Source organism: Schistocerca cancellata, chromosome 5 (genome assembly GCF_023864275.1).
Source record: "Schistocerca cancellata isolate TAMUIC-IGC-003103 chromosome 5, iqSchCanc2.1, whole genome shotgun sequence".
In the NCBI taxonomy this organism is placed as follows: domain Eukaryota; kingdom Metazoa; phylum Arthropoda; class Insecta; order Orthoptera; family Acrididae; genus Schistocerca; species Schistocerca cancellata.
In genome coordinates this window covers 465720876-465741129 of record NC_064630.1, presented here as the reverse complement: position 1 = coordinate 465741129, position 20254 = coordinate 465720876, and the positions used below count along the sequence as shown (strand labels likewise).

At 38.1% G+C, this 20254-nt stretch overlaps 1 protein-coding gene across 1 annotated transcript in view; it reads left to right on the top strand.

Moving 5' to 3' along the window:
* LOC126188156 (glutamyl-tRNA(Gln) amidotransferase subunit B, mitochondrial) overlaps positions 1-20254 on the top strand; it is a 130460-nt gene that overhangs the window by 36808 nt on the left and 73398 nt on the right. Inside the window, exons 2-3 of the mRNA XM_049929667.1 lie at positions 19358-19505; positions 19586-19699. Coding sequence (XP_049785624.1) covers positions 19358-19505; positions 19586-19699 — 262 coding nt within the window. The remainder of the gene's footprint in view (positions 1-19357; positions 19506-19585; positions 19700-20254) is intronic.

Sequence of the window (20254 nt, the reverse complement as noted above, 5' to 3'; positions counted from 1 at the left end):
AGCTGAACAGGCTGTAATTAGTTTGCAGAAAATAGGTTGTTCCTTAAACTGATCAAAAAATGGAAAACATTTACATGCTCCCAAATATGCTCTACTCTTTCTTATTTTCATAATAACTAAGAAAGAAATATAATCAAGGCAATATATTTGCTACACAGTCTGTCTTGAGAACTTCTTCTTTAAGACAAGGAAGATAACACAGTGGTCAGCACACTGGCATCACATTCAGGAGAACTGGGATTCCATTGCTCTTCTCACTATTTAAATTAAGATTTTTGATGGTTTCTCTAAACCACAAAGTTCCATTGAGGATCACAATCAGATTCTTTCTCCAATGTCATCTTGCAATGTGTCGTCTTTATTCCAAGGACCATACTTTAAATTCACTGTGCATTCATATTACACTTTCAAAGGGGTAATACTACAGTCCTAGGTGTGTGTCTTAATTCTTTGGGCGAACTCATTGCAGGTTATTCTGAATACATACTCCTTCACATATTATGGTTGTTACTGTTTCCACTGTGTAACAAAAGTGGAAAAGATGAGGAACAAAACGGTTAAGATGGTAACACATGAGGTACCCCTACAGGACAAGATTGAGGAAAAAGATTAAAATGATGTGGACATGTGAATAGAATTGATGAAAAGAGGGTGCCTAGGAAGATGTATGAGGTGAAAATGGTGGCCACAAGACCAAGAAAAAGATCAAGGGAAAAGTGGCTAAAAGATGTGGAAGAAAATGTTCAGAAGAGAGGTGAAGACTGAGGGCTACAAGACCAAGGAAAAGGCCAAAGGAAAAATGCTAAAAGATGTGGAAGGAAGTGCTCAGAAGAGAGGTAAAGACTGGGTCAGAGATGAAACAGAGAGGTTTTGAGGCCATGGAAGCTGGAGAGGTTTGTATTCAGACCCTGTCAGTGGCAGTATACTGTACAGGATTATTATTATTATTTCTTTCCTTTCTCAGACGTTATGTCAGGTTAAAAATGGAAAGTGACACGGACCTTGATCAAGCATGACTTCCTTTTAACTGTACGGCATATGTTACATTGCATTTAGGAACTTTCGGGTAATTGAACATGTATCAATAATTACAGATTTCTGTATTTGTATATATAAGTTTGGATGTAGCTGTATTGCGTTGATGTACATGTGGATATTGTGTGGTATGACTCCTGTAGTTGATAGTATAATTGGTATAATATCAACTTTATCCTGATGCCACATGTCCTTGACTTCCTCAGCCAGTTGGATGTATTCTTCAATTTTTTCTCCTATTTTCTTCTGTATATTTGTTGTATGTGGTATGGATATTTTGATTAGTGTGTTAATTTCTTCTTTTTATTGGTGAGTATGATGTCAGGTTTGTTATGTGGTGTTGTTTTATCTGTTATAATGGTTCTGTTCCAGTATAATTTGTATTCATCATTCTCCAGTACATTTTGTGGTGCATACGGAATGTGTTGTTTTATTAGTTTATGTTGTATGGCAAGTTGTTGATGTATTATTTTTGCTACATTGTCATGTCTTCTGGGGTATTCTGTATTTGCTAGTATTGTACGTCCGCTTGTGATGTGATCTACTGTTTTTGTTTGTTGTTTGCAAAGTCTACATTTATCTGTAGTGGTATTGGGATCGTTAATAATATGCTTGCTGTAATATCTGGTGTTGATTGTTTGATCTTGTATTGCAATCATGAATCCTTCCGTCTCACTGTATATATTGCCTTTTCTTAGCCATGTGTTGGATGCGTCTTGATCGATGTGTGGCTGTGTTAGATGATACGGGTGCTTGCCATGTAGTGTTTTCTTTTTCCAATTTACTTTCTTCGTATCTGTTGATGTTATGTGATCTAAAGGGTTGTAGAAGTTGTTATGAAATTGCAGTGATGTAGCAGATGTATTTATATGAGTGATTGCTTTGTGTATTTTGCTAGTTTCTGCTCGTTCTATAAAGAATTTTCTTAAATTGTCTACCTGTCCATAATGTAGGTTTTTTATGTTGATAAATCCCCTTCCTCCTTCCTTTCTGCTTAATGTGAATCTTTCTGTTGCTGAATGTATGTGATGTATTCTATATTTGTGGCATTGTGATCATGTAAGTGTATTGAGTGCTTCCAGGTCTGTGTTACTGCATTTCACTACTCCAAATGAGTAGGTCAATATTGGTATAGCATAAGTATTTATAGCTTTTGTCTTGTTTCTTGCTGTCAATTCTGTTTTCAGTATTTTTGTTAGTCTTTGTCTATATTTTTCTTTTAGTTCTTCTTTAATATTTGTATTATCTATTCTTATTTTTTGTCTGTATCCTATATATTTATAGGCATCTGTTTTTTCCATAGCTTCTATGCAGTCGCTGTGGTTATCCAATATGTAATCTTCTTGTTTAGTGTGTTTTCCCTTGACTATGCTAGTTTTCTTACATTTGTCTGTTCCAAAAGCCATATTTATATCATTGCTGAATACTTCTGTTATCTTTAGTAATTGGTTGAGCTGTTGATTTGTTGCTGCCAGTAGTTTTAGATCATCCATGTATAGCAAATGTGTGGTTTTGTGTTGGTATGTTCCAGTAATATTGTATCCATACCGTATTTACTCGAATCTAAGCCGCACTTTTTTTCCAGTTTTTGTAATCCAAAAAACCGCCTGCGGCTTAGAATCGAGTGCAAAGTAAGCGGAAGTTCTGAAAAATGTTGGTAGGTGCCGCCACAACTGACTTCAGCCGTCGAATATACGCATGTAGCGCTGCATAGGCATGTTTAGCAGGCTCAAAGATAAATACTAGCGCCAAAACCCCCGGGTCAGTAAAAAAAAAAATAATAATTCGACCACTGCATGCATTTTATACATTATCCAATGAAGTAAATACAAATTCCGTATTGTTCATCTTCGAATGTAGCAGCATTTCAATGTACTACGAAAATCCGACTGGCAAGACTGTTTGGGATGTTTGTCAATATGGCCAACCCTACGTTCTGAATTTTTTCCTACCTGTGAGAAGAGATGGTTGCTTATAGGAACTTTTATGAATTGCGAATCACATACAGTATTCTCTTCGCCATAAGAATAATACGAATATAAACATTTTGCCGTGTATTCTTTCGTGTTTGTTGCTATCTCATTTAAATCCTGTCTGCCTAATAAACTACGAAACTAGGCTGAGACAACAGCAAACGCGGAAGAATATTCATATCATGTCATGTTTATATTCGTATTATTCTTATGCCTAATAGTGATATAGTCAGAAATGAAGCACGGCAATTGACTAGCTTTTTAAATCTAAGATGACTCTAATTTCTGTGCAGAATGTAATGTACTAAAGAGGCGTCTGCAAAGATTTTCAAACGGAGAAAAATTTTTGCTAAACTCTCGTTCTGAAGGTCTTCTATCAAAAGCAGTCTATTATTTGGTTCTTGTTGATCATTATCAAAGAAAGCAGCAGTGTAAGTAACAACAAATAACAGTCTCTTACCATTGTTTTGCTAATGAATCGATTCCTCTCTTTTTTTATTGTAAGTGGCGATAGCGCGCACGAAAGCAAGCCATGCCGCGAGCGGGGACAGGCCGTAAACACGCACTATCAGAATGCGACAAACAATTCATGACACAGTACAGTAATGCATTTTCAGCTTAGAGTGACGTAAACACCTATAACAAACAGAACGGCACTTACCAGATCAAAGCAAAACAAGCAATCAATTCAAACCAGACAAAGCACGTGAATAAGGAAAGGTACCCGTATATATACGGACGAAGCGCGTGACGCATAACAATGGCTACCTAGTAAAGCTTAACTGCTAAGCTTACGACTCGAACCTACTGTAGCTGTATCGTCATTCATTCGACCTGATTTGTGTCTCATATTACAATGGACCAACTTTGTTTTGATTTGGAGGTGCGGCCTAAAACTTTTCTCTCCCCTTGAATTTCGAGTCTCAAATTTAAGGTGCGGCTTAGATTCGGGAATTTTTTTTTCTTGATTTCGAGTCTCAGTTTTCAGGTGCGGCTTAGATTCGAGTGCGGCTTAGATTCGAGTAAATACGGTAATTTGTATTATTTAGCATGTTGGATAGTGAGTTCAGAGCAAGGCAGAGCAGTAACCATGAGTGGGGTACACTATCAAATGCTTTTTGGTAATCAATGTATGCGTAATGTAGCGACCTTTGTTTAGTTTTAGCGTGATAAGTCACCTCTGCATCTATTGTCACTTGCTCTTTACATCCTCGTGCTACTTTGCAACAGCCTTTTTGTTCTTCGTTTATAATTTTGTTCTGTGTTGTTTGTGTCATTAATTTCTGTGTAATGACTGAAGTTAATATTTTGTATATTGTTGGTAGGTATGTTACGGGGCGATATTTAGCTGGGTTTGCTGTGTCTGCTTGATCTTTATGTTTCAGATAAGTTATTCCATGTGTATCAGGGAATGTGTATGGGTCTGCAACGTAACTGTTAAATAATTTAGTTAGATGTGAATGTGTTGAGGTGAACTTCTTTAGCCAGAAATTTGCTATTTTATCTTTTCCAGGGGCTTTCCAATTGTGAGTAGAATTAATTGCTTTGGTGACTTCATGTTGCAAAATTATCACTTCAGGCATTTGTGGTATCATCTTGTATGTGTCTGTTTCTGCTTGTATCCACCGTGCATGCCTGTTATGTTGTACCGGGTTTGACCATATGTTGCTCCAGAAGTGTTCCATGTCTGTTATATTTGGTGGATTGTCTATTTTAATGTGTGTGTTATCTATTGTCTGGTAAAATTTCTTTTGGTTTGTGTTGAATGTTTGGTTTTGTTTCCTTCTATTTTCACTTGTTTTGTATCTTCTAAGTCGTTTGGTCAATGCTTGTAATTTCTGCTTCTTTTCATCTAATCGCTCTATCGCTTCTTGTTGTAAGATTTTACCTAACCTTTTTCATTTTTTGTCTGATATTTCATTTCTTATAAATTGTGTTAGCTGTCTGATGTCTTTTCTCAGCTTTTCTATTCTGATCTGTAGCCTGTGTTGCCATGCTAGTTTTGTGGGTTTCTTCTGTGTGTTGGTTGGTTCTGATCTCTGCCTAGTGTGTATATTTAGTGTAGTGAGTGCTCCTATATAAATCAGTAGTTGTAACTCTTCCATAGTTGTATTTTCATTTATTTTGTTATGTATGATTGTGTTGATAGTTGTTATTGTTGTTTCGACTTGTGGGTTATTTGGTGGTCTATGCAAGAATGGTCTAATGTCTGTATTTGTGTCTTTGTATTCTATATATGTCAGCTGAAATTTTTCTTTTATATCTAACATGTGTATCACTTTGTGTTCTATTTGTGCTTGTTCTGGTGGCTGTCTTAAGATTTCATTTTCCTCTGGTTGTTTAATTGATGCGTGTTGTTCTTTGTTTGTTTGCTCTGGGATGTTTGAGTCCATTACTGTATTTTTTTCTTCTTCTGATTGCACATTATTTTGTTCTAGTATTTGTTGTACTTGTTGTTTGATGTTTTCTAATTCTGACTGGGGTATCCTGTTGTTTTTGATTATTACATGGATCTAATCAGCTAGTCGTTGTTCTGTTAAAAATTTTAAGTCTGGGTATCTGGTAATAAATATTGTGTATACTTGTGATCTGTATCCAGTTGTGTTGGCTCCTAAGTTTGTTGCTTGGTAATAACAGAACATGAGGTGTCGGTTAACTTCATCTGACCATCTCATCCTCTGTCTTTGTTTTCCTTCTAGAGTGGTTGCAGGAAGAATATCCTGCAAAACACCTCTATTTGGATTTAAATCATTTTCAGTGTGGCTAGCATGGTTGTTAAAATTGTGGAAGGGCATAGGGTTCAAGCGTCGTCCCTGACCATGACAGCACTTGTCCGAGGCTTCATTAGTTCTGTCCTGAACCAACTAATCACACTAAAAGGGGGGTTAGCCCTATTGGTGGTTTGTTCTTTTTGTCGCCTTTTACGACTGGCAGAACATACCGGAGGCCTATTCTTTTCCCGGACTTCCATGGGTTTTATTATTATTATTATTATTATTATTATTATCATTATCATTATTTCTTTCCTTTCTTAGACATTATGTCTGGTTAAAAATGGAAAGTGACGCGGACCTTGATCAAGCGCAACTTCCTTTTAACTGTACGGTATATGTTACATTGCATTTAGGAACTTTCGAGTAATTGAACAAGTATCAATAATTACAGATTTCTGTAGTTGTATATATACGCTTGGATGTAGCTGTATTGCTTTGATGTACTGGTGGATATTGTGTGGTATGGCTCCTGCAGTTGATAGTATAATTGGTATAATGTCAATAATGTCAGATCCCTTAATCGGGCAGGTAGGTTAGAAAATTTAAAAAGGGAAATGGATAGGTTAAAGTTAGATATAGTGGGAATTAGTGAAGTTCTGTGGCAGGAGGAACAAGACTTCTGGTCAGGTGGCTACAGGGTTATAAACACAAAATCAAATAGGGGTAATGCAAGAGTAGGTTTAATAATGAATAGGAAAATAGGAATGCGGGTAAGCTACTACAAACAGCATAGTGAATGCATTATTGTGGCCAAGATACATACGAAGCCCACGCCTACCACAGTAGTACAAGTTTATATGCCAACTAGCTCTGCAGATGACGAAGAAATTGAAGAAATGTATGATGAAATAAAAGAAATTATTCAGATAGTGAAGGGAGACGAAAATTTAATAGTCATGGGTGCCTGGAATTCGTCAGTAGGAAAAGGGAGAGAAGGAAACATAGTAGGTGAATATGGATTGGGGGTAAGAAATGAAAGAGGAAGCCACCTGGTAGAATTTTGCACAGAGCACAACCTAATCATAGCTAATACTTGGTTCAAGAATCATAAAAGAAGATTGTATACATGGAAAAAGCCTGGAGATACTGACAGGTTTCAGATAGATTATATAATAGTAAGACAGAGATTTAGGAACCAGATTTAAATTGTAAGACATTTTGAGGGGCGGATGTGGACTCTGGCCACAATCTATTGGTTATGAACTGTAGATTAAAATTAAAGAAACTGTGAAAAGGGGGGAATTTAAGGAGATGGGACCTGGATAAACTGAAAGAACCAGAGGTCGTACAGAGTTTCAGGGAGAGCATAAGGGAACAATTGACAAGAATGGGGGAAAGAAATACAGTAGAAGAAGAATGGGTAGCTTTGAGGGATGAAGTAGTGAAGGCAGCAGAGGATCAAGTAGGTAAAAAGACGAGGGCTGATAGAAATCCTTGGGTAACAGAAGAAATATTGAATTTAATTGATGAAAGGTGAAAGTATAAAAATGCAGTAAATGAAGCAGGCAAAAAGGAATACAAACGTCTCAAAAATGAGATCGACAAGAAGTGCAAAATGGCTACGCAGGGATGGCTAGAGGACAAATGTAAGGATGTAGAGGCTTATCTCACTGGTGGTAAGATAGATACTGCGTACTGGAAAATTAAAGAGACCTTTGGAGAAAAGAGAACCACTTGTATGAATATCAAGAGCTCAGATGGAAACCCAGTTCTAAGCAAAGAAGGGAAAGCAGAAAGGTGGAAGGAGTATATAGTGGGTCTGTACAAGGGCGATGTACTTGAGGACAATATTATGGAAATGGAAGAGAATGTAGATGAAGATGAAATGGGAAATACGATACTGCGTGAAGAATTTGACAGAGCACTGAAAGACCTAAGTCGAAACAAGGCCCCGGCAGTAGACAACATTCCATTAAAACTACTGACAGCCTTGGGAGAGCCAGTCCTGACAAAACTCTACCATCTGGTGTGCAAGATGTATGAGACAGGCGAAATACCCTCAGACTTCAAGAAGAATATAATAATTCCAATCCCAAAGAAAGCAGGTGTTGACAGATGTGAAAATTACCGAACTATCAGTTTAATAAGTCACGGCTGCAAAATACTAACACAAATTCTTTACAGACGAATGGAAAAACTAGTAGAAGGTGACCTCGGGGAAGATCAGTATGAATTCCGTAGCAATATTGGTACACTTGAGGCAATACTGACCCTACGACTTATTTTAGAAGCTAGATTAAGGAAAGGCAAACCTACGTTCATAGCATTTGTAGACTTAGAGAAAGCTTTTGACAATGTTGACTGGAATACTCTCTTTCAAATTCTGGTGGTGGCAGGGGTAAAATACAGGGAGCATAAAGCTATTTACAATTTGTACAGAAACCAGATGGCAGTTATAAGAGTCCAGGGACATCAAAGGGAAGCAGTGGTTGGGAAGGGAGTGAGACAGGGTTGTAGCCTCTCCCCGATGTTGTTCATCTGTATATTGAGCAAGCAGCAAAGGAAACAAAAGAAAAGTTCGGAGTAGGTATTAAAATCCATGGAGAAGAAATAAAAACTTTAAGGTTCGGCGATGACATTGTAATTCTGTCGGAGACAGCAAAGGACTTGGAAGAGCAGTTGAACGGAATGGATAGTGTCTTGACTGGAGGATATAATATGAACATCAATAAAAGCAAAACAAGGATAATGGAATATAGTCGAATTAAGTCAGGTTATGCTGAGGGAATTAGATTAGGAAATGAGACACTTAAAGTAGTAAAGGAGTTCTGCTATTTGGGGAGCAAAATAACTGATGATGAACGAAGTAGAGAGGATATAAAATGTAAACTGGCAATGGCAAGGAAAGCATTTCTGAAGAAGAGAAATTTGTTAACATCGAGTATAGGTTTAAGTGTCAGGAAGTCGTTTATGAAAGTATTTGTATGGTGTGTAGCCATGTATGGAAGTAATACGTGGACGATAAATAGTTTGGACAAGAAGAGAATAGAAGCTTTCGAAATGTGGTGCTGCAGAAGAATGCTGAAGATTAGATGGGTAGATCACATTACTAATGAGGAAGTATTGAATAGGATTGGGGAGAAGAGAAGTTTGTGGCACAACTTGACTAGAAGAAGGGATCGGTTGGTAGGACACATTTTGAGGCATCAAGGGATCACCGGTTTAGTATTGGAAGGCAGTGTGGAGGGTAAAAATCATAGAGGGAGACCAAGAGATGAATACACTAAGCAGATTCAGAAGGATGTAGGTTGCAGTAGGTAGTGGGAGATGAAGAAGCTTGCACAGGATAGAGTAGCATGGAGAGCTGCATCAAACCAGTCTCAGGACTGAAGACCACAATGACAACAACAATGTCAACTTTATCCTGATGCCACATGCCCTTGACTTCCTCAGCCAGTTGGATGTATTTTTCAATTTTTTCTCCTGTTTTCTTCTGTATATTTGTTGTATTGGGTATGGATATTTCGATTAGTTGTGTTAATTTCTTTTGATTGGTGAGTATGAGGAAAAAGATTAAAATGGCGTGGTCATAGAAACATGCATCTCTTACTTTGAGAAGCAGCTGAAAGAGTAGAAAACATGTGTCACCTTGATTGGCCTTTTCACATATTTATGCACAATACATTTCATTTATTTATGTTGGGATCTCCACACAAAGCATTAATCCTCTACAGATCTTCCTGCATTTTGAAATAGTTTTATGGTGTAAAGACTTTTATATGTACAAGGACATCATCTTTCAAACAGCCTTATGAAGCTTCCAATCTTATCCAACAGAAAATTTGTGTTTTATCATCAATGGCAATGGCCCTATTACACTTCATCAGTGTATACCTAAAGTTAGTTTTACGTCATATTGTTTTGTCTGATTAAGAATGAAAATGTTTTAGATGTTGTAGCTTACAAACTGACCTGACCTTATTGACACTGTCACTAATAGTGATCATGAAGTTATCATAGCAACGATGGCTACTAAAGTTAATAAATCCATTGGGAAGGCTAGGAGAGTTTTGTGCTCAAAAGAGCATATAAGTAGTTATTAGCATTCTACTTGGTCAGTGAATGGGAATCATTTAATTCCAGTATGATGGATGTAGAGGAATTATGAGCAAAGTTTGAACTGATTGTAAATCATACTCTGGAGAGCTACGTGCCAAGTAAGTGGTCTACGTACAAAAGAGACCTACCGTATTTACTTGAATCTAAGCCGCACTCGAATCTAAGCCGCACCTGAAATATGAGACTCGAAATAAGGGGAAAAAAAGATTCCCAAATCTAAGCCGCACCTGAAATTTGAGACTCGAAATTAAAGGGGAGAGAAAAGTTTTAGGCCGCACCTCCAAATCAAAACAAAGTTGGTCCATTGTAATATGAGACACAATTTAGGTCGAATGAATGACGATACAGCTACAGTAGTTTGGTTCGAGTCGAAAGCTTAGCAGTTAAGCTTTACCAGGTAGCCATTGCTATGCGTCAGGCGCTCCGTCCGTATTTATACGGATACCCTTCCTTTTTCACGTGCTTCGTCTGGTTTGAATCGATTGCTTATTTTGCTTTGATCTGATAAGTGCCGTTTTCAATGTTATAGGTGTTTACGTCAGTCACTGTAAGCTGAAAATGCATTACTATACTGTGTCATGCATTGTTTGTCGCATTCTGATAGTGCGTGTTTACGGCCTGTCGCTGCTCGCGGCATGGCTTGCTTTTGTGCACGCTACCGCCGCCTACAATTCAAAAAAGAGAGGAATCGTCACATTAGCGAAACAATGGCAAGAGACTGCTATTTGTTGTTACTTACACTGCTGTTTTTTTTATAATGATCAACAAGAACCAAATAATAGACTGCGTATGATATAACATGTTCTGAACGAAAGTTTGGCGAAAATTTTTCTCCGTTTGAAAATCTTTGTGGCCGCTTCTTTAGTACATCAAATTCTGCACAGAAATTACTCATCTTAGATTTAAAAATCTAGTCAGTTGCTGTGCTTCATTTCTGACTGTATCACTATTAGGCATAAGAGTAATACGAATATAAACATGACACGATACGTATATTCTTCCGCGTTTGCAGTTGTCTCACTCTAGTTTCATAGTTTATTTGGCAGGCAGGATTTAAATGAGATAGAAGCAAACACGAAAGAATACATGGCAAAATGTTTATATTCGTATTATTCTTGTGGTGAAGAGAATACTGCATGTGATTCACATTTCATCAGGTTCCTATTAGCAACCATCTCTTCTCACAGGTAGGAAAAAATTCAGAACGTAGAGTTGGCCATATTGACAAAAATCCCAGTATTACCAGTCGGATTTTTGTAGTACATTGAAATTCGAAGATGAACAATACGGAATTTGTATTTACTTCGTTGGATAATGTATGAAAATGCAGTGGTCGAAACTCGGGCGGAGAAAAATGCTCGTCTTCCAATTTTTTTTTAATTTTTTTTTTTAATTTTATTTACTGACACAGAGGTTTTGGTGCCAGTATTTATCTTTGTGCCTACAAAGGATGCCTGTGTAGTGCTACATATATTCGACGGCAGAAGTTAGTTGTGGCGGCACCTATCAACATTTTTCAGAACTTCCGCTTGCTTTGCACTCGATTCTAAGCCGCAGGCGGTTTTTTGGATTACAAAAACCGGAAAAAAGTGCGGCTTAGATTCGAGTAAATACGGTATTGTGGTTTAACAACAAAATATGGAAAATACTGAGGAAACAAGGATGTTGCGTTCTCAGTTCAAAAAAGAACATGGAAATGTCGACAGGCAAAAGTTAGTAGAAACTCATGCATGTATAAAAGATGGATTTACGAGGCATACAACACCTTCCACCATCACACTATTAAGTCACTCATTGAACAGTCTGCTGTGCCAATAGAAGACAGCAAAAGGTAAACTGAAGTTTCAAATTTCGCATTTAAAAATCATTCATGCAGGAGAATTGTATAGACATACCACCATTTGACCATCATCCAAACTCCTGTATGCAGGACATAGAAACAGGCATTTCTTGCTTTGAGAAGCAGCTGAAAGAGTAGAAAACATGTGTCACCAAGTCCAGATGGAATCCAAATCCAGTTTTACTGAGAATACTCTTCAGCATTGGCCCCTTACGTAGCTTGCATTTGTTGTGAATCTCTTGCCCAGTACCTTTAAGAAAGCACAGATGACTCTTGTATACAAGAAGGATAAAAGAATGGAGCTGCAAACTTACAGACCAATATAATTTAACATCAGTTTTTCGCAGAATTCTTGAACATATTCTAAGTTCGAGTGTAATAAATTTCGTTGAGTAGAGAAGCTTCTGTCCGCAGATCAACGTGGATTTAGAAAGCATTTCTTGTGCAAAACTCATCTTGCCCTTTTTTCGCGTATACTATCCTTGAACCATAGATGAAGGGCAACAGGCAGATTCCATATTCCTAGACTTCTGGAAAGTGTTTTATACAGTACCCACTGCAGATTGTTAACGGAGGTCAAAATATATGGAACAGATTCTCAGATAGGTGACTGGCTGGAAGACTTCTGAAGTAATAGAAACCAATTCTTTGTCTGGACAACAAATGTTTGTCAGAGACAGGGGTAATGTTAGGAGTGCCCCAGGGATGTGTGATAGCACTGCTCTTGTTCTCTGTATAAATAAACTATTTCACTGATGGAATGAGCTGCAGTGTGCAACTTTTTTCTGATGACAACATAGAGTATGGGAAATTTTCATCATTGAGTGACTTAGGATGATACAGGATTACTTAGACAGAATTTCTATTCAGTGTGATGGATGGCAACATGCTTGAAATGTAGAAAATGTAAGTTAATGAAGATGAGTAGGAAAAACAATCCTTTCTCATGTTTTAATACAATAATCATGGTGTGCTGTTTGAGTCAGTCACATCAATTAAATAACTAGGCATATTGTTGCAAACCAATATGAAATGCATGGTCTGGGTTGGCAGTTGGGAGAACAGTGTTAGATATGTGATGGAGCCCCTTGCTAGCTTCAAGAATGGGAAGAAATCCAGTTGTGCTCCACGTGCACTCTGAGTGTGGAATGGATCCTTTTGGTCCTTGTAGACCTTCAGTACGGAGCTCAGCAGAAGGTCTGAGTCAGAGGCTCAGATGGTTCTTTGACTGTATAAACTGGATATTTCTTGACTTGCATCATTAGGGTACAGAGGTGTTGGGATCCGCTTAATAGATCAGGTATCTACTACACATGGGATGTGGATATGTAAGTAACAGGGGCTGTTGGGTGTGGACTGGGTAAGTTTTTTAGGTTAGAGGTTCTCAGAATGTTCAAACAGGGGTGCAGTCACAGCAGAAGATGAGGGTAGACTTAGAAAACATCAATATTATGACCTAAAACATTGGTACTATAATTATAAATTGTTGTAGATGTGTTGGGAAGGAACCATAGCTCAAAGTGTGGTGTCACCGCCAGACACCACACTTGCTAGGTGGTAGCTTTAAATCGGCCGCGGTCCATTAGTACATGTCGGACCCGCGTGTCGCCACTATCAGTAATTGCAGACTGAGCGCCACCACACGGCAGGTCTAGAGAGACGTACTGGCACTCGCCCCAGTTGTACGACGACTTTGCTAGCGACTACACTGACGAAGCCTTTCTCTCATTTGCCGAGAGACAGTTAGAATAGCCTTCAGCTAAGTCCATGGCTACGACCTAGCAAGGCGCCATTAACCATTTCTAGAGAGAGTCTCACTTGTATCATCAAGAATGCTGTATACAAATGATGGATTAAAGTTAAGTATTCCAGCAGCTACGTACTTTTCTTTATAGCATTCATTCCATATCCTGTTTCAGACCTAGCGCCACCGGCGTGAATTAAATGCGTGCATTTCGGCCTCCTATTGCAACACAGTGTTGGCTCTTCTGCCAACACTACACAAAGTGCTTATAGAAAGCACTGAAGCAAAAATCAGTGTATGTAATGAAAGCTGGCTGAAGTTGAAAATAAGTTCAGCTTAAGTTTTTGCTAGAGATCTAATTGTGTTCAGAATGGATAGACTAAATTCAGATGTTGGGATAGTGTTTGTCACTGTTATAAGTAGTTTATCTTGAAGTGAAAGTGAAATAGATGGTTGCTGTGAGTTAGTACAGTTGGAAGTTATGCTCTGCAGCTGAAATAAATTAATGATTTATTTCTTTTATCAGGTGATATAGTTGAGGAAAGATTCGAGGAAAATTGAGTTGCATTTCAGACAGGTATCCGACTCATACAATTATAGTTAATGGTGGCTTCAACCTACCCTTAATATTTTGGATAAAGACATGTTTAAAGTTGGTAGTCGGCATAATACATTGTCCAAAGTTGTACTAAATGCTTTCTCCACAAATTATTTTGAGCAGTTAGTTCGTGGAGTTAAATGGTTATGATAGCATACTAGACCTTTTAGTGACAAACAGTCAAGAGTAAATAAGAGAGTGATGATGGATACATGAATTAATGACTTTGAGGCCATTGTATCATGACTGAATACTTTACCGTCCAAACCCACCAAAAATAAATGCAAATATGTCTATTTAAAGAAGCAGATAAAATTCACCTAATGCCTTCCTAAGAGACTGTCTCCTTTCCTTTGGGACTAACTATGTAAGCAGCGGCCAAGTGTGACTCAGATTCAAAGAAATTGAGTAAATTAATAAGAAACAGAACAGACCCCATCTAGTACAGAAAACATGTGGAGACACTGTTAAGGAGGTCATTTCAAGAAGGAATGCAAAATTTCCAAGAATGGCAATGGTGTTCAGTTGCTTGATACTTACAAGGGAACCTCCCCATCGCCCCCCCCCCCCCCCCTCAGATTTAGTTAGAAGTTGGCGCAGTGGATAGGCCTTGAAGAACTGAACACAGATAAATCGAGAAAACAGGAAGAAGTTGTGTGGAACTATGAAAAAAAAAAAAGCAAAATATACAAACTGAGTAGTCCATGCGCAAGATAGGCAATATCAAGGATAATGTGAGCTCAGGAGCGCCGTGGTCCCATGGTTAGCGTGAGCAGCTGCGCAACGAGAGGTCCTAGGTTCAAGCCTTCCCTCGAGTGAAAAGTTTACTTTTTTTATTTTAGCAAAGTTATGATCTGTCCGTTCGTTCATTGACGTCTCTGTTCACTGTAATAAGTTTAGTGTCTGTGTTTTGCGACCGCACCACAAAACCGTGCGATTAGTAGACGAAAGGACACGCCTCTCCAATGGGAACCGAAAACATTTGATCGCAAAGTCACAGGTCAGCCGATTCCTCCACTGGAAAACACGTCTTATATATTCTGTATGACACTGGTGACGGCATGTGCGTCACATGACAGGAATATGTTGTCGATCCACCTAACTTGTACACTTGGCGAATGGGTAAACGGATTCTTCTACCTTGCCCGATTTAGGTTTTCTTGTGGATGTGACAATCACTCCCAAAAAAGTGATGAAAACATAAGAGTTTGTCACATAAACTGCAACAAATAAATGCAACAGTTTCACAGTCACACAGTTTTTCCTGTGCTCTGTCAAAACATATGTTTTTAATGTTTTCAAATTTTTCCATTTAGGTCTAGCGTCCCCATACTAAGGCACAGTTATCTCGCATCGGATGAATGGATGGGCAGATAATAATTGTCTGAAAATAAAAAATTAAACTTTTCACTCGAGAGAAGACTTGGACCTAGGACCTCTCGTTGTGCAGCTGCTCACGCTAACCACGGGACCACGGTGCTCCTGAGCTCACATTATCCTTGATATTGCCTATCTTGCACATGGGCTACTCAGTTTGTATATTTTACTTATTTTGTTCATAGTTCCACACAACTTCTTCCTGTTTTCTCGCTTGATCTGTGTTCAGTTTTTCAAGGCCTATCCACTGTGCCAACTTCTAACTAAATCTGAGGGGGGTGCGATGGGGAGGTTCCCTTGTTAGTGTGGACATCAGTCTGAGATGCTTCTAATAGTTTCCACAATGAAACCCTATCTTTTAATGTGTCAAAAAATCCAAAGACATTCTGGTCTCATGTAAAGCATACCTGCAGTGAAAAATAGTCAATACCTGCACTTTGTGACAGTGTGTCTATGTTACCAATGATATTGCCACTGAAATTGTTTGGTGTTGACTGCTCAGACAATCTGTAGTTTGTTTCTTGGCATTGTGCATAATCACAAATATTTTTCTACTTTTCTTAACATTCATCTCATGAGCTGTAGTAATTGATGCTATAGCAGCCTTACAGTCACAGATCCCATCTCCTATGTTATCTGAATTGACAAGTTTGGGTTTGTTAACTACTACATCTAAAATGTTGCTCTCATGATTCAGTTCTCTTGCATACTACTCAAGGCAAATTTCAGTAAAGATGTTTAGTACAATATCACTCAAATAGCTATCCAGTCCATAGCAGGTAAGCTGAAATTACTGTAACCTGATTGGGACATTTATGTGCAGTATTCCACAGGTTTTCTCTGAAGCCATCTTTCATCGCAGCTTCTGAAGTGAATGCTCTATAAAAGCACCTGATAACTAAGTTTGACCTGCCTTCCATGCTTACCTACAATCAGATTATTTAGCATTTGGAATAGCTTATAATCTCAATACATACTATAAAAATCTTTACATACCTAAGGTGTTCAGCCTATCCTTGGAATATATATTCCAATAATAATTTCTCATTTCATCCAGTTTTCTGTGTTATTATGAGACTTATTCTGGGTATTTGTCATGGACTGCATTTAACTAGTATTACATTAACATTCTTAGTTTTTAATCTACAAGGATTGATGTTCCCTGCTACAATTATTTACCCGTCATACTCCTGTCTCTGAGGATTGCACATAATTAATCATTCAGCCACACATACTATTCTACATGAGGAGCTCCTTCCTCTACTTAGTATACGCCTGACTTCAGAGAAGGCCACTGTAATTATCCACCCAGTAGCAGAGGTCAAGAAATCCATAAATTTATGCCCTTCACTTGGCCCAAAACCACAACTGTTACAGTCTTTGGGTATGGTGCTGCATATCATAAGCGGCACTTCCACCCCACATGCAAGGCTGGCTGCTTGCACCAGTTCATCCAGCCATCTAAAGGAAATGAATGTGGCTTCTGAACCCAGCAGCAATCAACTTTTATCCCAACATGAACTACGATTATATTTGAATGAAAAATTGATGAAGTGTAGGACTCCAAGGAACAGTACAAATAAAATAAAATTTATGGTTAAACTGTAAGTCATTACTTTAAGAAGGATCTGGAGGGACTGTTCAGACTACTGATACAGAATGTTTTTGCTCCTTTGCTCATGTAGACACGTTCACTTCACCAATTTTGAATGCTACGGAAAGTTTAATGTCTTGTTTGGGTTGTTAACAATGATGAGAAAGAAATGGTGGAGGCTGAAATCTGGTGCTGGCACACAGCTTGCTCTTTCCAATTAACGCAATGGAAGCTACTCAGTGTAAACTCTACAACTGATTTGCATATAATCTCACTCCATGGAACAGTGCAGAAAAGTTTATTTAGGATTTAACTTAGGATGTTGGTCTAAGCTTCAACACACATGTCCACATGTTATACTGTGAATTGAAATAATTACACACACAATACTAGAAATGTCAGTTATGAACTCCAGTATCAGTTACATAAATAGAGACTAAAATATTAATTACTACAGCTTTTAGAACTGTGATTTTAAAATATCCTACTTCAGTAGAAATATAATTTAAGCATTTGTGGGAATGTGAGCATCGCTAACCAGAAAAAATAACTTGCATTCTTATCTCTGATGGCTGACGGTAGCAGGACAGTACGCTCTGTGACTCGGGTTTGTTATGTCGTGTTGTTGTTGTTGTTGTTGTGGTCTTCAGTCCTGAGACTGGTTTGAGGCAGCTCTCCATGCTAATCTATCCTGTGCAAGCTCCTTCATCTCCCAGTACCTACTGCAACCTACATCCTTCTGAATCTGCTTAGTGTATTCATCTCTTGGTCTCCCTCTATGATTTTTACCCTCCACACTGCCCTCCAATGCTAAATTTGTGATCCCTTGATGCCTCAGAACATGTCCTACCAACCGATCCCTTCTTCTAGTCAAGTTGTGCCACAAACTTCTCTTCTCCCCAATCCCATTCAATAGCTCCTCATTAGTTATGTGCTCTACCCATTTAATCTTCAGCATTCTTCTGTAGCACCTGATTTCGAAAGCTTCTATTCTCTTCTTGTCTAAACTATTTATTGTCCATGTCTCACTTCTATACATGGCTACACTACATACAAATACGTTCAGAAACGACTTCCTGGTGCTTAAATCTATACTCGATATTAACAAATTTCTCTTCTTCAGAAACGCTTTCCTTGCCATTGCCAGTCTACATTTTATATCCTCTCTACTTCGACCATCATCAGTTATTTTGCTCCCCAAATAACAAAACTCCTTTACTACTTTAAGTGTCTCATTTCCTAATCTAATTCCCACAGCATAACCCGACTTAATTCGGCTACACTCCATTATCCTTGTTTTGCTTTTGTTGATGTTCATCTTGTATCCTCCTCTCAAGATACTGTCCATTTTGTTCAACTGCTCTTCCAAGTCCTTTGCTGTCTCTGATAGAATTACAATGTCATCGCCGAACCTTAAAGTTTTTATTTCTTCTCCATGGATTTTAATACCTACTCCGAACTTTTCTTTTGTTTCCTTTACTGCTTGCTCAATATACAGATGAACAACATCGGGGAGAGGCTACAACCCTGTCTCACTCCCTTCCCAACCACTGCTTCCCTTTCATGTCCCTGGACTCTTATAACTGCCATCTGGTTTCTGTACAAATTGTAAATAGCTTTACGCTCCCTGTATTTTACCCCTGCCACCTTTAGAATTTGAAAGAGAGTATTCCAGTCAATATTGTCAAAAACTTTCTCTAAGTCTACAAATGCTAGAAACATAGGTTTGCCTTTCCTTAATCTTTCTTCTAAGATAAGTCGTAAGGTTAGTATTGCCTCATGTGTTCCAACATTTCTACGGAATCCAAACTGATCTTCCCCGAGGTCGGCTTCTACCAGTTTTTCCATTCGTCTGTAAATAATTCGCGTTAGTATTTTGCAGCTGTGACTTATTAAACTGATAGTTCGATAATTTTCACATCTGTCAACACCTGCTTTCTTTGGGATTGGAATTATTATATTCTTCTTGAAGTCTGAGGGTATTTCGCCTGTCTTGTACATCTAGCTTACCAGATGGTAGAGTTTTGTCAGGACTGGCTCTCCCAATGGAATGTTGTCTACTCCCGGGGCCTTGTTTCCACTCAGGTCTTTCAGTGCTCTGTCAAACTCTTCATGCAGTATCGTATCTCCCATGTCCTTATGTCTCCCTTATGTCGTGTATCCTTGTTTATATTGAGTTACTATAAAATGAAATGTCTTGTGAACTCGTACCATTGTGGCGTCTATCATTCACTATCAACGTGTACCAGAGTTCTACACATTCTTTTCTTGTTTATTGTTATGCTCCAGGATATTTGGTATACATTCTAATGCTACAGAACATACTTTGCAGTAGTTATGAACTAGTGTTATCTCTCTTTTAGGTCTAAATGGACATCTGTTGTTGGACTGGAAATTCATGCTCAAATTTTATCAAATTCAAAGCTGTTCTCTGGAGCAGGAACTGAATTTGGGCTGCCAGTTAATACAAGTGTTTCACTGTTTGATGCAGCTATTCCAGGAACTCTTCCAGTAAGAAATACTTTTAATTTTTTATATACTTCTATGAGAATATTTTCATTGTCAGTAATAGTCCAATTGTAATTTTGCAGGTACTGAATCGCAGATGTGTTGAAGCAGGTGTACTGACAGCTTTATCCTTATCATGCAGGATAAATGCGATGTCACTGTTTGATCGTAAACATTACTTTTACTCTGATCTTCCAGTAAGATATATCAATTTATTAATTATTTTGACATTAATGCATGTTAGCATTTTTAAGTGTCAAGATGGTGTACTCAGTAACGAAACAAAGCAGTAGGCTCTGCCAGAAATATCGACTCTTAGACAATGTGTCTAATAGTGTATTTTAATATGGCAGAATGCTATCTTAGGCAATTTATACCACTTAAAACACTTGATACTGGCACTTTGAAGCTGAAATCATGATTGTGTAAGTGTAATGTAATGCTGTAAATAAACAGCAGTCTAATGGCAGAATTGACTTTAAAGAAATTGGATAATTTATTCAAGAGAAAGAGCATCATAAACTGAGCAAGTTAATAATGTGTTGGTCTACCTATGGCTCTTACACAAATGTTATTTGGCTTGGCACTGATTGATGGAGTTGTTGGATGTCCTCCTGAGGGATTGGGTGCAAAATTCTGTCCATGTGATGCATTAGATCATCAAATTCCTAAGGTGGTTGGAGGGCGACAAATATAAACAAATACCTACAGTGCAGACTACCACCAGTGCGTCTCTGCCCAGTCACCAACTT